This window comes from Selaginella moellendorffii, unplaced genomic scaffold (assembly GCF_000143415.4).
Source record: "Selaginella moellendorffii unplaced genomic scaffold, v1.0 SELMOscaffold_89, whole genome shotgun sequence".
Classification (NCBI taxonomy): Eukaryota; Viridiplantae; Streptophyta; class Lycopodiopsida; order Selaginellales; family Selaginellaceae; genus Selaginella; species Selaginella moellendorffii.
In genome coordinates, this window is record NW_003314350.1 from 185,628 (window position 1) to 203,866 (window position 18,239).

The 18,239-nt window shown below is 44.6% G+C and overlaps 6 protein-coding genes across 10 annotated transcripts; 3 read left to right on the forward strand and 3 right to left on the reverse strand.

Annotated features, from left to right (window-relative positions):
* The first annotated feature begins 626 nt into the window (after window positions 1-626).
* LOC112341770 (pentatricopeptide repeat-containing protein At2g13600-like) lies at window positions 627-4,210 on the forward strand. The gene is made up of 2 exons (XM_024662436.1): window positions 627-705; window positions 771-4,210. The coding sequence occupies exon 2, from the start codon at window positions 814-816 to the stop codon at window positions 4,180-4,182; it is 3,369 nt and encodes a 1,122-aa protein (XP_024518204.1). The 5' UTR covers window positions 627-705; window positions 771-813; the 3' UTR covers window positions 4,183-4,210.
* Window positions 4,211-5,253: 1,043 nt separating this feature from the next.
* Window positions 5,254-8,892, forward strand: LOC9638595 (origin of replication complex subunit 3). Its single transcript, XM_024662441.1, has 19 exons — window positions 5,254-5,343; window positions 5,409-5,555; window positions 5,604-5,748; window positions 5,819-5,991; window positions 6,042-6,172; window positions 6,239-6,512; window positions 6,558-6,632; window positions 6,681-6,757; window positions 6,813-6,891; window positions 6,950-7,080; window positions 7,128-7,197; window positions 7,251-7,444; window positions 7,498-7,554; window positions 7,609-7,684; window positions 7,740-7,864; window positions 7,919-8,095; window positions 8,151-8,266; window positions 8,325-8,718; window positions 8,767-8,892. Coding segments are annotated over exons 1-18 (2,103 nt in total). The 5' UTR covers window positions 5,254-5,289; the 3' UTR covers window positions 8,327-8,718; window positions 8,767-8,892.
* Window positions 8,893-10,526: 1,634 nt separating this feature from the next.
* On the reverse strand, window positions 10,527-13,880 carry LOC9638063 (protein STRUBBELIG-RECEPTOR FAMILY 8). Of its 3 annotated transcripts, XM_024662301.1 has the most exons (17): window positions 13,618-13,880; window positions 13,416-13,548; window positions 13,284-13,355; window positions 13,161-13,226; window positions 13,003-13,074; window positions 12,875-12,949; window positions 12,746-12,817; window positions 12,619-12,684; window positions 12,503-12,568; window positions 12,371-12,453; window positions 12,152-12,313; window positions 11,849-12,105; window positions 11,537-11,802; window positions 11,326-11,464; window positions 11,132-11,271; window positions 10,919-11,078; window positions 10,527-10,863 (listed from the first exon to the last, which is right to left on the reverse strand). In XM_024662301.1, the coding sequence occupies exons 1-17, from the start codon at window positions 13,694-13,696 to the stop codon at window positions 10,630-10,632; spliced, it is 2,142 nt and encodes a 713-aa protein (XP_024518069.1). In that variant the 5' UTR covers window positions 13,697-13,880; the 3' UTR covers window positions 10,527-10,629. The 3 variants fall into 3 exon arrangements, with proteins under 3 accessions (XP_024518069.1, XP_024518068.1, XP_002988579.2); XM_024662300.1 differs by having other exon boundaries at window positions 12,152-12,453; window positions 12,875-12,946; XM_002988533.2 differs by having other exon boundaries at window positions 12,152-12,453.
* Window positions 13,881-13,978: 98 nt separating this feature from the next.
* Window positions 13,979-15,697, reverse strand: LOC9638596 (probable serine incorporator). Of its 2 annotated transcripts, XM_024662304.1 has the most exons (6): window positions 15,467-15,697; window positions 15,175-15,414; window positions 14,808-15,094; window positions 14,505-14,745; window positions 14,122-14,448; window positions 13,979-14,063 (listed from the first exon to the last, which is right to left on the reverse strand). In XM_024662304.1, exons 1-5 carry the CDS (start codon window positions 15,648-15,650, stop codon window positions 14,153-14,155), a joined length of 1,248 nt encoding a protein of 415 aa, XP_024518072.1. In that variant the 5' UTR covers window positions 15,651-15,697; the 3' UTR covers window positions 13,979-14,063; window positions 14,122-14,152. The 2 variants fall into 2 exon arrangements, with proteins under 2 accessions (XP_024518072.1, XP_024518071.1); XM_024662303.1 differs by lacking the exon at window positions 13,979-14,063 and having other exon boundaries at window positions 14,073-14,448.
* Window positions 15,698-15,755: 58 nt separating this feature from the next.
* LOC9638597 (homologous-pairing protein 2 homolog) lies at window positions 15,756-16,843 on the forward strand. Its single transcript, XM_002988463.2, has 6 exons — window positions 15,756-15,817; window positions 15,878-15,903; window positions 15,957-16,224; window positions 16,280-16,350; window positions 16,408-16,596; window positions 16,646-16,843. Exons 1-6 carry the CDS (start codon window positions 15,784-15,786, stop codon window positions 16,733-16,735), a joined length of 678 nt encoding a protein of 225 aa, XP_002988509.1. The 5' UTR covers window positions 15,756-15,783; the 3' UTR covers window positions 16,736-16,843.
* Window positions 16,735-18,169, reverse strand: LOC9638064 (activator of 90 kDa heat shock protein ATPase homolog 1). Of its 2 annotated transcripts, XM_002988535.2 has the most exons (4): window positions 18,109-18,169; window positions 17,122-18,040; window positions 16,962-17,041; window positions 16,735-16,896 (listed from the first exon to the last, which is right to left on the reverse strand). In XM_002988535.2, the coding sequence occupies exons 2-4, from the start codon at window positions 17,989-17,991 to the stop codon at window positions 16,803-16,805; spliced, it is 1,044 nt and encodes a 347-aa protein (XP_002988581.1). In that variant the 5' UTR covers window positions 17,992-18,040; window positions 18,109-18,169; the 3' UTR covers window positions 16,735-16,802. The 2 variants fall into 2 exon arrangements, with proteins under 2 accessions (XP_002988581.1, XP_024518073.1); XM_024662305.1 differs by having other exon boundaries at window positions 17,122-18,165.
* Window positions 18,170-18,239: the final 70 nt, after the last annotated feature.

Genomic DNA, 18,239 nt, shown 5'->3' on the forward strand with positions numbered 1-18,239 from the left:
TTTTATTGTTTTACTTACATAAATTAAAATGTTTATACTTAAGTATCATTTTGCTAATTTTCTAATTGAGATCAAATAATATATATGTAATGTTATGAATAAAATCTTTATATTTTTCTCATAACATTTTCACCATTATGGACAAGTATATATTCAATATTATAAAGCAAATAAAAGTAACAATAGTATGTTAATGTAATTTTATTGTTACCCTTTATCATTTTTACTAATTAAAAACTATTATTTTATGAGTTTTACAACTGTTTATTTTATTAATGCTATATTATATACTTCAATGTAAAAATGACTTCAATTACTATTTTAATTAAATTTATGTTATTGTTTCTAAAGTACAAATAGATTATGTCCCTTTCATGATTAATATTATAACAAGAATAAAATTCTAAAAACTCAAATTTAGATAATCCAAAAGCCAGGTTTTCCTGTATGAGATCTTGCAAAATTAATCCAATAGCTAGAATTGTTTTAGGCTTCTAGTTCTAATGGTTGAGATTTTAAGATTTTAAATTTGGATATTCCGAGCCATTCTGAAGTCATTTATTTATTTAAAATTAAATGCTTGGAATTATAAGAACCCTAGTTTAGCCATGGTGGATGGAGAGGAGGGATTCCAGGCTCGTCTACCAGGCGCTTGTGGACGAGGGCGTCAAGCCGAGCATTGGCGTTCTTCTCGCAGCGATCAAGGTATGTAAGAATTCACGGGATTTACAAACCGGTAGGAGGATTCACGGGGATGTGATCAACAACAGGGAATTCTCGTCTCACCGCTTCGTGGCAAGCGCATTGGTGGACATGTATGCGAAATGCGGCCGACTGGGGGATGCCAGGAGGGTGTTCGAGAGCATGAGCTCTCACGACTTGGTGTCGTGGAATTGCATGATCCAAGGCTATGCTCAGAGAGGGGAGATGGATTTAGCACTGGAACTCTACGATCGGATGCAAAGACAGGGCTGCGATCCAAACCGAGGGACGCTGCTCGCTGCTCTCAAGGCATCCGTGAGCCTGGCTGAGAGAGAAGAAGAAGAAGTAGAAGAAGAAAGCTCGAAAGTTTCTAGACGAACGAAGCGTGGACAGTGCTTGGAAAGAGGCCGAGAGATACACTCTCACGCTGTGAAGACTGGCAACGAGCTCGATCCTTTCGTGGCCAACACTTTGGTGGCCATGTATGCAAAGTGTGGAAGCATGGAAGAGGCTCACGAGATTTTCGACAAGATGAGGCAGCGGGACGTGGTGTCCTGGAACTGCTTGGTGATGGGATACGCGAAGAACGAGCAAGGCGAGATGGCTCTGGAACTCTTCTCGCGGATGGAAGAACAAGGCTGCCAAGCAAACGCTGTGACTTTTCTCGGTGCTCTCAAGGCTTGCGTGAGCTTGGCTGAGAAAGAGCAAGGCACGCTCGTCCAGGGAAGGGTGATAAAGTGCGAGTGCCTTGAGCGAGGGAGAAGGATCCACTCCCGAGCTGCAGAAACTTTGGGACCGGATCTCTTCGTGGCGAATGCTCTTATCGATTTCTACTCGAGGTGTGGAAGCTTAGACGAAGCACGCAGTGTTTTCGAGATCTTGGACAGGCGCCGAGACGTGGTCTCATGGAATTCCATCATCCAGGGGTGTGCTCAATCTGGAGAGGGAGATCTGGCTCTAAGTTTCTATCGAGCTATGAAAGGTGACGGCTTCCAGCCGAACAGGGTGACGGTTCTTGCCGCGTTGAAAGCTTGTGTGAGCTCGGCTGAAAAAGAAGAAGATGGAGATCCGGAGAGCAGAGTTTCATCGGCAAAGTTAGCTCGAATCCAAAAGCGTTTGGAGCAAGGCCGAGAGATTCACTTCGAAGCAGCCAAGCTTGGACTGGACTCCGACGTTTTTGTGGCCAGCGCGCTCGTCGACATGTATGCCAAGTTCGGGAGCTTGCCGGAAGCTCGCAAAATTTTTGAGAGTATGAAGAAGCGGAGCGTAGTTCCCTGGACCGCCATTATCATGGCCTATGCTCAAAACGGCGATGGAGAGATGGCTTTGCGACTCTACTCACGCATGGAAGACGAAGGCTGTGCTCCAAACCGGGTCACCGTTCTCGCTGCTCTCAAGGCTTGCGTGACTCTGTCGGAGAAAGAGCCCGCCATGAAAGAGCTCTCGCTGGGAAAAGGAAAAGCTATACACCGGCAGGCCGTGGAAATGGGAGTGGACTCGGAGCTCTTCGTCGCCAACGCTCTCATCGACATGTACTCGAGGTGTGGCAGCATGGCGGACGCGTCTCAAGTTTTCCATGGCATGAAGGCTCGAGATATCGTCTCCTGGAACTCCATCATCCAAGGATTTGCACAGCGGGAAGGAGGAGATCCAGAGACGGCCTTGAAACTCTACTCGAGAATGCGGGACGAAGGGAAGTGCTCGTCAAACCAAGTGACAACTCTCGCAGCACTGAGAGCGTGTGTGATTCTCTCCGAGCGGGAAGACGCACGAAAGCTAGCCGATGTCGGTGTGAAAGTCAAGAGCTTGGAAAGAGCTCGAGGCATTCATGGCGGAGTTCTCGGGAAACCCGAGACTTTGGTGGCCAACACTTTGATCGACGTTTACTCGAAGTGTGGCAGCATGAGCGATGCTCGCCAAGTCTTCGATGGTATGGAGGAGAAGCAACGTACCACAGTTTCGTGGACGGCCATTATCATGGGCTACGCGGGGAATGGCGATGGCGAAGAAGCTCTGGAGCTGTTCGAGCGTATGATGAAGGAAGGGAGCTTTGCTCCGAGTGAAGTAACTCTTCTCGGTGCCTTGAAGGCTTGCTCAAGCCTTGCAGAAAAAGAAGAGGCGATTTACGTCCAAGGCAAGGCTGTGAAAGCTCGTAGCTTGGAACGGGGAAGATATCTTCACTCTCAAGCGATCAAGCTTTGGAACAGGGACGAAGAGCTCAACGTGTTCTTAGCCAATGCTTTGATCGACATGTATGCAAAGTGTGGAGAAATGGTGGAAGCCCAACAAGTCTTTGACGAACTGGACCACCGGAAGAGCGTGGTTTCATGGAACTCGATGATCCAAGGCTATGCTTACGCTGGAAATGGTGTTAAGGCTTTGGAACTGTTTGATCGGATGGATGTATTCCAAAGAGATGGAGTAACTTATCTGGCAGCTCTCAAGGCTTGTGCGAGCATTGGAAGAAAGAGTCTTGGAAAAGGACGAGTCATACACGAAGAATTTATAGGAATGGACAATATCAATGACAATAGAATAGATGTATTGCTGGCTAACTCGCTTATAGACATGTACGCGAAGTGTGGAAGCCTGGATGAATCCTGGATGGTTTTCGAGAGGATTCATCCAAAACAACGAACAATCTCTTCGTGGAACTCTATCATTCTTGCTCATGCTGAGAGTGGCGAGGAAGAACAGGCTATGGAGCTCTACTCGCAGATGAAAGACTTGGAAAACTTCCAGCCGGATGCGGTAACTTATTTTGCGGTGCTCAAGGCCTGTGGGAACTTAGCAGCGCTTGAGACTGGCAAGAAGATCTGCAACGAGATTCGAGAAGTTCCAGGGAAACTCCAAGATCAAGTGATGCTCGCAAACTCTATCGTCAGTTTCTTCGCGAAATGTGGATGCATGGACGATGCCGAGCGAGTTTTTCACTCGATTTCCAGGAAAAACATTGGCTCCTGGAGTGCTCTCATCGCCGGATATAGCTTCCATGGTGACACTGATCGAGTGTTTGAGCTCCTAGAAACGATGATCCAGGAAAAAGATCCTCGCCTCCTACCAAATGAGATGATCTTTCTTTCAGTGCTCAATGCTTGCAGCCATGCTGGGCTCGTCGAGAAAGGCTTGGAGCTCTTTGATGTGATGCGCTACACGTATGGGATCCCAGCAGGGATCCACCACTACGCTTGCATGGTGGATCTTTTAGCTCGAGCAAACAAGCTTGATGAAGCTTTGGCGATGGTGGAAGGCATGCCTGTGGAGGCCGACGCAGTGGTGTGGACGTCGCTGCTGGCTGGAGCCACGAAGTGGAAGAATGCAAGGATTGGACGCATTGCATTTGAGAAAGGATTGGAACTAGGTTCTGGCAAAGATCGTGTAGCAAACTTGATTCTCATGTCTAATCTCTATGCAAGCCTTGGAAGGTTTGAGGAGGTGATAAAGATCCAAGACATGAAAGAACAATTACATAATTCATAAAAATAAAATTCTAATTAAAACATTTTTATAACTACTTTTTCTATTTTTTAATAATTATTAAATGAATTATGGAGTTTAAATGAATAATGTATTTATTATTAAATAAGAAATGATTTGAAATACATATTCAATTAATCTAAAAACTCTAACTGAAATAAAAGTGTTAAACAGCTGAGGTCAAACTTTAAATGCTTACATTTGCATTTTTTATTAAAATTTTAATTTATGTATAAGTTATTAAGTTTCATTTTGCATACACCATATTATACTCAAATTTAAATTTCATCTTGGACTTAGGTTTGGGCTGGAATGTAAACACGTGGGGTGAAAGTTTAAAATATTTATCTCCCTAAAGTGTGATAAATTGTGATTTTTGAAAAGTTAATAGGGATAAAAGAATATTATTTTAAAGAGGTTTAAAGTTTAATTGGTAAACAACATATAAAATATAATTAGAAAAATTATTTAATAAAATTATTAGTCATTAAATTATTAGATTCTATGTAATACTTTTAGTTTTTTAAACAGTAGTAAATATATTAACAATTAAAGTCAATAAAATAATTTAATAGTTATTAATGAATGCTTGCTTCAATGCCAGGCTGGCACTGTTGGCAGATTTCCCAGGCAAAGGACATTGAGCATATGGAGCATGCTGTGAGCAATATTTTTATTGTCTAATTTGTTAAGTGCAATAGTAGTAATTTTAGTAAAAAAAAGATTTTTTTTAAATATACAGGCAAATTAATGAGATATTTTTTGGAGCATAAAGGAAAAACACACAAAATAATGTTTTAAACTTTTAAATTTAAAAGACTTTTAACCCTAAATATTCCAAAATCCTTATTTGATTGGAAAAAAAAATGCATTTTGCATTTCTATCATTTTCAACTATAATTTCTCAAAAAAATATCCAAGAGTTAAAATTGTCTATAAATAATTGTGTCATGTTGCTTTGGTGAATATGAGTGATATGAAGCATAATCCATCCTTGCAAAACAGTCTCTTAATGTTGATCTTTGGAGCCAATGTTTGCATTGAATCAAAGCTTTGTTGTTCGAGTCCCTGGAAGTTAAACCCTACTCTGTGTTTTAGGGTTTTGGCGCTATGGCGGAGGACTCCGAGGAGGAGTGCGGCGCGCCTGACGACAATCGCTTGCAGGTAAGCGAGAGTTTCGGAGAATGCAGGATGTGTGACCCGCGATGCTGTGTTTTTCCCCTCGGAAGTCTTGCTTTGTGCTTCATAGCTCGAGAAGCAAGGCGAGGAAGGACAGGGTTGTCTCGCGCCTTCTTCCGGATGAGCCTGAATGCTGCGAGCAATGGCGCAAGGACGCGTTTGATAAATTCTGGAGGCACGTCGAGAGCGTTGTCGAGGTAGAAAACACGTTTTCCTTCGAGGTTCTTTAAATTTTTTTTCTTTAGTCTACCCTCGAGGATGGAAATGCGGATTGTTTTAGCAGCATTGAGCAGTGGATTTGCAACAGCCAGTTTTGCAAAGAGCAAATAAAGCTGTACAGCTTTTGCAACGCAAGCTCCTCTCGGCTTAGTTCCGCTTTGCTGTTTTCAGGTAATGTTGTGTTTTCCTCCGTTGTTTTAGTGATGGATCCATTCTTTTCTCTTTTTATTTTCTTTTGCAGGATCCGTGGACTCGTCTGACACGCATGCCATTTTCGATGGCCTTTGCTCGCATTTGCAGAAGCAAAATAGGTGCCGTGTTGCTCGCTTGCAGCCTCACCTTTTACTTGGCAAGCATGGCGTGAATTCTCCTCTGCGAAGCCTTTTCAAGCAGTTCACCGGAATCACTCCTGAGGTTTGGCTCTCTTGTCTTGAGCTTGAGGAATCCTGATGTTTACGTTTCAGACTACAGACATGGAAATTCTTGCTGCTTGGCACCAGGAATCTTGTAATGAGCAATATCCACTGGTTGTCATTGTCGAGGACGCAGAGCATTCCCACAGCTCCGTCTTAGCAGAGCTTGTAGTTATCTTGAGGTTCGTAACGTTGTTTCTGTGGCTTCCTGTTCTTAACTTAAGGCGCTTTCTTTTCTTCGTTTCCAGTGAATGGGCTGCACAACTTCCTCTTGTTCTTATCATGGGAATGGCAATGACTGAGGACTCGTTACAAATGATGTTGCCAGCGAGTGTGACCGGACGACTTCATGTTCATAGTTTTTATTTGAAATCGCCTCTTCACAGGCTAGAAGCGGTCGTGCAGGCTGTTCTGATTGACTTGCCTTTCGTTTTTACCTGGGGAACGGCTGTGGTGAAGGACTTCTATGAATTTTTCTATTCGCATGACAACACTGTTACTTCCTTCCTCAGACTTCTCAAGGTACTTTATAATGTCTATTGTATTCTTATCCATTTTATTAAACAGGTTTCGTGTATGGAGCATTTCTCCAAGCAGCCTTTAAGTTTTTTGTGCGTAAATCTCGTCGATTCTACAAGTCAGGTCACGCCGCGCGAATCAATCTCATGGTCCTGACTCTTGGCTTTCCAGGTGGAGTTTGAAAAGTTCTGCAAGAAGCTTCCATCTGCACACTTGAAATATGCGTCCATTCTTTCACCTTCGCAAGGGTGATTTTTTGCTGGTCTTTTTCCCGTGTTGACGCGCGTCCCGGCTTTTTGGCAGTGACGATATATCACAGAAGATTGCAGCAGCACTTTGGAGCTACAAAGCAAATAGACGGTGTTGGAGCATGGCTTTTCAGGTGAGGGCTTTTGAGCTTTTGTGTGTTCCAACTTCTATAACGTTATTTTTTCCTGCAGTGTTTCCTCGCAGCTGGGTTACATATGAACTTTAAGTTTGCAGACGTGTATTACGGGGCGCTAACATCTTCAAAATTCTCTGCAGTGGTCAAGGACGAAAATGTTTTGTCTCTGATAACTGAGAGAATGAAGTAAGTCTTATTCCGGCATATAAGATACGCCTGACTTCTTTCTGCAGATATTTAGCTGTCTCGACCATGTCGGAACTTTTAAAAGAATGGACGTTACTGACTTCTCATAATGGACAAGTAAGAGAGACGCACTGATTTCTGTAGTAAGCTGCGTCGGTTTGGTTTGCTAGTGCAGCAAAGATCTCGAAGCTCTACGCAAACAATTATCGTCGACCGATCCAGCGGATGTGGCTCCTCCATTGCAGTCATCTTTCTGTGGCACTCCCTCAATGACAACTCGTAGGATGAGAGCTCTTATGGGCTGCAGTTCACCACCCGGTGTTTCACACTGCAACGATCCAAAGCCAACGGAACAGCCGAAAGGGTACGATATGTTTTCTTTATCTCGTGACGCAGCTAATTCAAATCGAAGTTTAGAGACCAGAAAGCTAAATCGATGAGGATGGCAATGGAGTTTTTGGAGCGCCTGCAGAGGTATTTGTGGTAGAGTCTTGGACAGTAGCAGACATTTTGCTTGATCTTGTGCAGGGATTACATTGTAGCACCTGAATCAATACCATTTCATGATGTGTTTTGCTTTAAGGATGTGAATGCACTGAAACAGGTACTGATTTCTCTTAATACGTTTTCAAGGAGCGCGCTCATTCATATTGTTTCAGGCAATGACGGGAGAAACGCGTAAGCGTGTCCATTCGGACCTTCTTTCGTCGCAGGCCACGCTGAAATGCGAGTGTTGTCCTAGTAATGGCTCTCCGGCGTTCTCTCTCCACGACACTGCTCTTGCGTAAGAGTTTTTGTAAACTCTTATGTTTGTTAACTCATAGTTAATTGTGTGTAGGTACGCTCTGTCCCTTGAGCACAACGAGCTTGTTAATGTCCATGATTGGTACCAATCCTTCGAATTTTTGCATTCTGAGAACAAATCAGCTGAGACAAGTAGGAAGCGAGGTGCGAAGCGAAAAGTGTTTTCAAGCTCGGAAGGTGAAATTCCAAAGCCAGCGGTAGCATCCATCCAGTAAGTGGCTCTAAGGTTTTCGCTTTGTTTCTTTTCTTAACTTGGTTAAAAACAGGGCCAGATTCTGCAAAGCTGTCGCAGAGCTTCATGTCACGGGGCTCCTTCGTCTTCCCAAGAAGCGACGTCCCGATTCCGTGCAAAGGATTTCCATTGGCTTCTCCTCAGAATCCTGTACGTACACGTCGATGTTTTCCTTAAGATGTGAATCTGACCACCCCGCGTGTAACAGGAGTTCGTCATCACGGAATTCTTTCACGTACCTCCGCATGCCGCAGTGCTGATTATTTAAGAAGCACGGAGATCAGCATTTGTGAGGCGAGCGAGTAGGAAGATGAAGAGGATTTCCATGCTGCTCGTCGTCGCCGTTATGGCAATTGCGATGTATGGAGCCAGTGCGGACTACTGCGACCTCACAACGCTTCTTCCTTGTCTGTCATCCGTGATTGGTGACAAGCCAACGCCTCCTTCGGAAGAATGCTGTGCGGTCGTGAGAGTTGTGGATCCCGACTGTGTGTGCGGTCACGTAGGAGACGATGAAGGCATCACTGGAATCAACGTCAAGCTGGCGGCTCAGATCCCCAAAAAGTGTGGGAGGCACGTCCCCAAAGGATTCAAGTGTGGAGGTAACTTTCTCTTATTCGGGCTTTCTTCTGATTCTGATATGTTTCCAGATGTTCCGGTTCCTTCGTGAGCTCTGTGTAGTATTTAACCTGTCGCATTGATCTACTCGTCCTGAGAACATTGGTTCTTATGAATACGAGATGGAACTTCATCGAACCCGATAAGCTTTGGCTCGAGATTGGTTTCCTAGATCCATTTGATGATGCAGGTAGTTTTTCGTGCTGCGCTCTGTCGAGGTTGGTTAACTATGTCTTGCTCTGAGTTTTCATTTTCTCATCCTGGAACTTGAGGTCAGCCTCAAGAGGGCAGATGAGAAACGAGTATCATTCTTAGATTATGGCTGATGTCGCTCAACTTGCTGGCTCGGAAGCCATGGAGAACAACATAAGGCTTCCTCTCTTCTTCTCGTGTTTATGATTCTAACATTCCATAGACCGATTGTCTTCTGGCACTGGCCACCCTTCAACATACTCCAGATGAGAAACTTTCAGAGAGGAGTTGCATGCTTCAAGGACTCGAGCTGACCAGGTTTGACTAGTTGTCTGGACTTTTTGTGCTATCAGTGTGTTCCTTGTTAGCATAAAAACACTGCGCAAGCTAATGAAGAGCTGGAGGAGGCAAGTTCAAAGAGGAGGTGAACACTTATATATGCCGCTAATGGCGTTTTTGCAGGTTACGAAATCACAGGACACTGTTTACCACTGCTTCTGAGCAGCAGAAAACTTCTCTCTCTTTTTCCCAGATTCATGCGCTTAATAATTTCGTTTTGCAAAACCGTTTTCTTTTGGATCGTGTGGAAGCAAAGCATATAAATTCAGCCAAGAAGGACCGCAGGACGAAAACCACCAGGAGTTCGTACGTGATTTTTCTCTTCCGAATACAGAGAAGAACGAATTTGTCTTGTAAGCTGGCTGTTTTCTTTTTACAATAGCTTGAGGTTCATAACGACCTTTGCGGACAGTGATGTGAGGAATTTTGGGTGCTTTGGGTATAATTGGCTGAAGCTACGCTAAACGTTAGTTCACAGGTTAAAGATCTTGCACGGAAGTCAGAGAGCCACTGAACTACTGATCTTGTGCATGAATGGTGCAAGAGTTTCGAAAAGTTTTTCGATGCACGCACAGGCTCAGATGCGTCTGCCTGGCGTGGAAAGAAGCGGTGGACCACAGGGACAGCGATAGGTTCTTTCGCCAAAAGAGAGGAGTTGCGTGAAGAAATACTCGACGTGTGAAATCCTCAACGATCATTACTTAAGCAAAAAAGCAAAGAAAAAAAAACTGGATTTGTCAACTCTACCGATTGCATCTCATGGATCTTAACGTCGTTAAGAAACAAAAGCTTATAGCGGATCAAAATGAAAAGCGCAAGACTGCTTCAAGACATGAAGAGCGTGGTAGCCATGTCAAAACAAAAGGACATTACAAATGGCATACATAAATCCATACCAATTTTATTTATTTTTGTTTTTAAGTTTTGTAATTAATGTTGATACTTTTCCAGCCAAATGATCCACATGCAGAAAATCTAGAATGCATATACGTGTTGCAATCCTCTTGGTTGTAAAGATCTGCTGTGTTTGTGCTTCCATCTGGGTGCCACTCAAAGCCATAACTGGATGAAGGATCTAGGATCAAAACCAAAAAGAAAAAGAAAATTAATAAAGACTAGCATTTTTAACCTAGATGTGTTTTTCTTTCCTTTAAACACATCTAGCAAGTTTGACTTAATCTTGGTAGTATTTCATTTAATTGAACTAATGATTGAGACATTTCTATAAGACAGAAAGAATTAAATAAAGATTAGTCTATAATATATTTAAAATCTGCTTTGCCAAGAAAGTTTTGAGCTGTTTCTATAATCTAGCTTTCTCTGCTAGCTTTCAGAAACTTGATCTTCAAACTAATCACGCTATCTTACATGGAGAACTTGATAGAATCTGATAAGTTTTGAGCCTCGAACGATTTCTCGAATGACGGTGACGATGTTGACGCTACTTCATTTCCAGAGTTCCTTAAAGGTGCTCGTCCCGGGCTCTGTTGCAAAGGCATCTCTCGGGACACCGTTTTCTTGCTTGTGCCTGCTCGCTGCATCAGTCCAGCCAGTGATTGCACCACCTCAGACATGGCAGGTCGATCCACTGCTTCTGCCTGTAACGAAAGAAAAAATGGATTCTCTACCAGGTACATACTTTTTTCAGCTTACTTGGATGCACTGTGTTATGATCTCGGCGTAGCGAGAGAGAGCCTTGGCAGCATACATGCCTTCGAGCTTTGGATCCACAATGCTTGCCAAGCTATCCAAGTCGTTGAGCTTTGGAACGGCCCATGCTACCAGAGAGAGCTCCTTGGATCTCGGCCTTGAGCTACAAAGTTTAGATCACCAAGTAAGCTTTCTAACTTTCCTTTTGCGAGTTACCTGTCTAGAGGCTCTCGGCCGGTTAGAAGCTCCAGCATCAAAACTCCAAAGCTATAAACATCGCTCTTCACTGTGTAGATTCCAGCCAAAGCATATTCTGGAGCGCTGTATCCAAATGATCCCAACATTTGGGAAGAAATCTATCGAAGTTAAAACAGTGAGAAGTTTTTCCTCTTGATCTCTCGAATTTTTACCTGTCTTTCCAGACTGAGTGGGATCAAAGCGGCCAGGCCAGTGTCAGACACGAAAGGATTGAATTCCTGGTCGAGTAAAATATTTGCCGATTTGAAGTTGCGATGGACTGTCACTGGAGAAGCAACCTCATGCAAGTATCTTCAAGATAAAAAAGAAAATGGTGATTTTTTTGGTAGAATAGAAAAAAAAAAGAAAGAAAAAAAGACTTACTCTAGAGCACGAGCAGCACCCAAAGAAACTTTCATTCGCTGGTTCCAACTGAGATTTTTCTCGGGAGAGGAATGCAAGTGATCGTGAAGAGTTCCCGTGCTGAAGTATGGATACACGAGAAAACACTGGTTCTTTTCCACGCAAAATCCACATAGCTCGACTATGTTTCCATGTCGGAGGCTGGAAATGCTGGATATAATTCTTCGTAGAGTTTCCTCGTCTTTAAAATAGCTCGACGTGCTATCCAGTTTTTTTATGGCAAATACCTGCTCCATGATCTTAACGAAAGTTCTTATATGAGAGCTTTGTTACCTGGCCGGAAGGAAATTCTGCTCGATACACGCTGCCCAGCAATCCCTCGCCGATCAAGTTGTGCTTTCCAAAGTTTCGAGTTGCTGCTTGGATCTCCACGCACGAAAACGAAGCTGCTGCTATGTGATGATCCAACTCTTTGGCTTTTGTTGACAAGACCAAGTTCCCGGACGTTTTCTGGATTGGAGGATGGTACTTTTCCATTGGAAGTGGTCGAATGCTTGACAAAGTTTGTTCTTTGTCACCTTTCTCCTTGCCTGAAACAAGAGCTTTAGTAGACAATAGTTTGATATTTTGTTAGACCTGGAGGATCATTTGATGGTAGTGAAGGAAGAAGCTTTGTGTTTGTGGAAGTTTGCGAGCCATGATCGATGACCCTCTTGAGCTTGCTTAGCGTGAAAACAAAGAATGTAAGCACGAAAGCTACCACGATGGCTCCGGTGATGATTCCCGCGAGCTTTGCTCCTGTGAGAAAACTAGAGCTAGTCTGGTAAGGTTTGAGTGATTCATGTGGTCGAGGACCTTGCATTGGCAATGCAGCGTTTGTTCCTTCGTGGCTGGAAGATGGATTGTATGGGAAATCATCAAATCGATTTCCACCACCCCTATAATGTCATATTTCTCCAATGTTAATGATATGGTCAAGAAGCTTGCCTGAATTTTGGAAGAGATTGTAGGCCAACAGGGAGCTTACCAGTAAAATCATTGTTTTCAATGTTTCTGAGCACAGATATTAGTAAAAGCACAAGAAAAATAAGACTGGGTCTTACAAGTCTTTGAGAGGTAAATGCTCCAGAAGTTGTAGTGTTCCATTGAGTTGGTTCTGCTGTATATGCCTGTTAATATTTATCTAAGATTCTGGATGAAATGTTTGAAAATCTGCTTGAATTTTCTTACAAGGTTGCCAAGCCGCTCAATAAACTAAATGAGTCCGGGAGCTCTCCAGTAAAATTATTATTTGAAATGTCACTGAATTCAAAGTTTTTTAGCAAGACTTAATAAAAAAATTAATTTGCCAAGACTTACAAAGTGTGAAGATTAGAAAGCTTTTCAAAAATATCAGGCACATAACCAGAAAGAAAATTGGTGCTAAGATTCCTGCTCCAAATCATGTAAAACTTAAAAATTTGTTAGTTAACTCTTGTATAACTTACAGGCTTGTCAAAGACATCAAGCGTTTCATTGAATAAGGAATGGGCCCAATAAAAACATTGTTTCCCAGATTCCTGAAAAAAAAAAGAGACCACATTTATATTTTTAAAAATAATATCCTTTTTCTCTTGATAAAATTTTCATAGTTAAAAAGACTTACAAATGAGAAACACGAGCAGGAAATTCGAAGGGCAGCGTTTCACCAATGTGATTGTTACTCAAGTCCCTTTAAGAAACTCTTTCTCAAAGTTAGTTAAAGCTTACAAAATCTAGACAAACTTACAAGATGGAAAGGCTTGTGAATTTGTTGAGTGCGTAGCCCAAAGATCCTCGAAGCTTTAGACCCGAGAGTCGTCTGAGAAGATGAAATTTACGAGACAGTGAGCTAACATAATAGTTTTCTTCCAGATCTTACATTGCAATTACGTTGTCCCCAGAGCATTCTACACCATGCCAGTGCTCTCCGCAAGGATCTCCTCCTCCATGGGGCTTCCATCCAAGCACAGAAGGTGACCGGAGGCTCTCGTATAGAATTCGCAATGCATAGACTGATAAAGCAAGGGAAGAAATGTTAGACAAGAATGAAACCATAATCCAGAAGAAAAAACAAAAAAAACCATCTTGTGGATCCGTGAGTCCATCACTTGCTTGTGGAGAGAGGCTCAAGATCACACCAAGAGCGAAGAATTGGAGCATCGCAAGAGCCGAGCTTTCATCTCACATAAACTCTCATGTCTGGATCAAAATGCCCGTCTTTGCAACCAATTCCAAAAGTTCCAGGCAAACAAATTCTCATGCTGCCGCGCTTGTGATCTGAAAGAGACCTCTTTTTCTTTCCCATCCAAAGTGGTCCCAGCAAGCCACTTTTATTCTGACAACGAACGCTACATACGAAATTTTCGATCATCCATCATGTATCCAAATGGTGCAAAGCGGCCAAAACATCATTCCAAGAGCACAAAAAATCCAACTCACAGCTTGAGTTCCAAGCATAATCCAAGACCTTGCATTGCACTCTAGAATTTACATCACTCCATAGATTTATATCTTGAGCAAAAGATATCTGCACCACTTGGAGTGGAAAAGCTTATAAGATTGAACAACAAACTTACATTACATACCTTGCAAAGTATATATATATATATTTTTTTTTCAAGAGAAATCGCGATCTGGGAAGAGGAGCGGTGCGACGAGTGACCAGACGTAGAGTATGGCCGTGAGCCACTGCGTGCAAATCCGGACCCAGACCGATGGCCATCCAACGTCGATGGTGTCTTTGCCTTCGGCCGAGTTTCCCCACCCGGTGAGCAGCATCGCTGAGTACATGCTCGCCAGAGCGAAGATGAGGTGGAAGAACGAGTAGACGTAAGTCACGGGGCGCGGCTCGTCCTTCTTTCTCCTGTCCTCTATGTCGTCAGTCTCGTCGTCTTTGAGCAGAGGCCTCTGGCCTGCAAGTGACAGCTTTTGGGATCACAAAACGAGAAAAAGGAAAGGCAAAACAGACCTGCTCTGGGAGACGATGGTGGAGAGAGGAATGTGGTGGAAGAACCAGCTCGAACGGCGGAATATACCACGGACAACAGCGTCGTAAGCATACCGAGAACTAGAGTTCCGGTGGAGACGACGTTCTCGTGCTTGTGGAGTCCATTGCATTCGTAGTTGCGGGGCTCGCTGGAGAGGGCGCTGTAGCATATGTATGTGCAGTAGACGGCAATCACAGAAGCTGGCAATAGACTTCCATTCACCTGCGAGGGAAAGTAAGAAAATGGTTAGCTTGAGAAAAAAAAAAGAAAGCTTTTATGCTCACCTGAGGATGGAGGGAAATAACCGCGAATGCTATGGCCAGGATGATCGTGGTGACAATGAAGAAAGTATTCAGCTGGCAGTCGTGACCACTGGGATTGAACCAGCGGAAGAGCAAACCCGAGAAGACGAAGCTGATGGTGTAGCAGAAGATCGAGATGAGCAGCAGCGCGATGTACCAGAATTGCTCATCTTTCGCGACCCAAGCTGCGTTCCAGTTGTGTGTAAAATCCAAAAGTATGATCACCTGGACGAGAAGGAAGACTCCGGATCCAAACCTCGAGATAGCTCCTGCGAAGAAAAATGAAAAGAGGTTTTTAGAGGAAAGAAACAAAGAGACCAACCAAAGAAAAAAGGGAAGAACTACTTACCGTAAGCATCGACAAGACCATTTGGCAAGAAGAACATGAGCACCATGACCGTGAGCCAAAGTATGAGCTTCGCCATCCAGCCACCGTGATGCCACGAATCACGTTGATCGCTCTGGTTCTTCACACCGATCATAACGATCGCGAAGGCCAAGAAAAAAAGGAAATTTCCAAGGCTGACACGAAGAACTGCCTGGGTACCAAACCATTCCTTGTTGGGTGTATGCGCGAACGAATTGATCCCTGTAGGGGAGCTAGGTTATCCACTAGAATTCTCGGGAAAACAATCACTTACATGGGATTTTCTCCAGAACCGGATACCCGAAATCGCGGAGGATCCACGCCAAGAGTAGCGACAGCGTGAAGAGGCCGCAGTAGGCGATTCGCGCCGATCGCCTCGAAATCCCTCCGGCGACGCCCTTGCAAGCCTCGCAGAGGCACGATCCACAGCAAGACGCCAGACAACCAGCTGCCCACATCGTCGCTCGCTTACCCTCTTTCCCAAGAACCCTAGAATGTGTCAAAACAAAACTTTCCACCACGTGTCAGCCACGTGTATAGCTTTCAAATTACTACTTTTGCCGCCAAAAGTTTAGGGTTCTTGAGAGAACAATGCCGGCGACGAAAGGGGGCGATAGCGCAGAAGGTAAGATCGCTTCTCGCTGCTTCTAGATCTCGCCATTTCACTCTATCTTCTCTCGAACAGCTATCATCCTGAATTTCATCAACGAGGTAAGTCGCCACGCGCGAGCATACTGAAAACATTTGGGGCTTGATTCTTGCAGCAAAACAGGCCGCTCAACGTCCAAATCGTGGCGGACACGCTCCAGAAGCACGGGATCAAGAAGACCGCCGCGCAGAAGATCCTCGATTCTTTTGCCGAGAGTGGCAAGATCTCGTTCAAGGAGTATGGCAAGCAAAAGATTTATCTGGCAAAGCAGGACCAGTTCGAGATCCCCAGCAAGGAGGAGCTCGAATCGATGAAGGCCGACATTGCCAAGCTGCAAGAAAGCCTTGCAGCCGAGAAGAAGATCGTCGCTGGCCTTGAAACAGGTATGAAGAAAAAAAAAAGTTATAGCTCTCTTAGACTTTGGTTTTTTTATCACAGAGGTAAGATCTGCCGAGTCGAGCTTGACGCTCGATCAAATCAATGACCGGATGAAGATTGTCTCGGACGAGGTATGATCGTTTTTCTTCTCGACGAAGCAAACGTGGTGACAACTTTCTCTGTGCTAGATTTCATCCATGGAGTCCAGAATCACCCAGCTACGAGCTGGGACGGTCCTCGTCACTGCCGAGGAACGCAACAAGGTGGAAACCGACTACAACAAAAAGACCGGGCTATGGAGGAAACGCAAGAGGATGTTCAAGGACCTCTGGGACATGATCACGGAGTCGATGCCCAAGAACCAGAGCGAACTCAAGGTATGATCAGTGGTTTACTAGACAGACCCCTCTCAAGCTAACAATGCAGGAAGAAGTCGGGATTGAGACTGACGATGATCTAGGAATCGACATCTCAAAGTACTGCTCCTACAAATTCAAGAAAGCCAAGCTCCGGTGAACCAAGTAAGATACATGCTCTCGTATTGCACCGAGTCAATCAGCAATGCTCTCAAATGGCGAAGAACTCACAAACCGTAGCCAAAAACGGCACGAATCTTGTGGAAAATCAGCTCCTTCCAGCCTCGACGAGTGGTCTCGTAGACAGTCGCATTTCCAAACCTTTGAAACAAAACCACTGTAAGCATCACACCATGGCACAAAAAAAAAGAAGGCTTTTTTTCTACCTGTCTTCTTCCGGGACGTCTGTCTGTGTCAACTTAAGAACAGTGGTTCCAATCTCTGGCTCCTCGAATGTCATGCACACCTGATCATCAACATCAAGAGAAGAAAAGAAAGTAAGAACAAAACAAAGAACATGAAACTTAGAACAAAAGGAGAACTTACAGTCGAGTAGTGACCATCGTTCCAGTTCGCAAATCTCCACTTTTGGACGATCAGCCTGTTCTCTTCCAGCTCCTGGTTCACCCCCGTCACCGCTCCATCGAAGATCGAAAACATGCCTCCCACTTCCTTGCTCACTTTCGCATTACTCTGCGTGAATCCCTTCCACCGGTTCTCGTCCAGCAACACCTCGTACAGATCCCGAGGCCGGCAGTGGAAGCGCTCAGTCATCGTGATGGTCTTGAATCCTTCCCTGGCTTTCGCCTTTGGTGGCTCCACCGGCTTGGCCGAAACTTTCTCGTCGAGAACAGGCTTGTTGGATCCCTTCCCTTTCACTTCCAGGTTCTTGCTTTGCATCTCCTCCTGAGCCGGGCCTCCATTCGCCATTTGCTTCACGTAACTCGCAATGCGCTCGAGAACCAAAGGCTTTCCTTTGGCCAGGAACGCTTCCTTCAATCTCTGCCCGAGGGAAGTCTCGTCCATGACGCTCACTTTCACTTCCGGATCTTCGTCGGCATTCTCGTCAGCGATATACGGCAGCTCCACCTTTCCCTGGACCGTTGCTAGACTATTCCCGCTACCATCCTTGGCCTCTCCCTCCCAGTTCATCACAGCACTGATCTCATACCCGGGGATGATCTTTCCTTTGCGGATGTTCACGTAGGCCTCGCCCTTGACGCTCTCCACCTTGGAGATCTTGATCCACAGGCCTCCCTCGCCGGATAGAACCACCAGACCCTCGAAGAGTGCGTCGAATCGCTTGCACGTCCAGTCGTAGCAATCCTTCTCGGACCAGTGCCAATTGTGGACATTGGCGCCGTCTTGCCTCTCCTCCACGATCCATCGCTTGTCGCCCTCGCCAAACTTGGCCATGGAATCAAATCCTCGAGAACGGAGGAGATGCGATACAAGAGCAATGGAACTGCCAGAGATTCGATTGCGCGGTGAGAATCAGCTAGAAGATTGCGATCGGAGAAGAAGAACACTCACCTCCCGCGTCTCGGACGCTCGCTAAATGGAGCCCTAAAATAAACCTCGCAAGGAAACTTCTAGAGTGCGAATCCAACGGCAGAGATTAAATCAGATCGTAACTGCTGGTACGAAGTTCGATTCCCATCCGC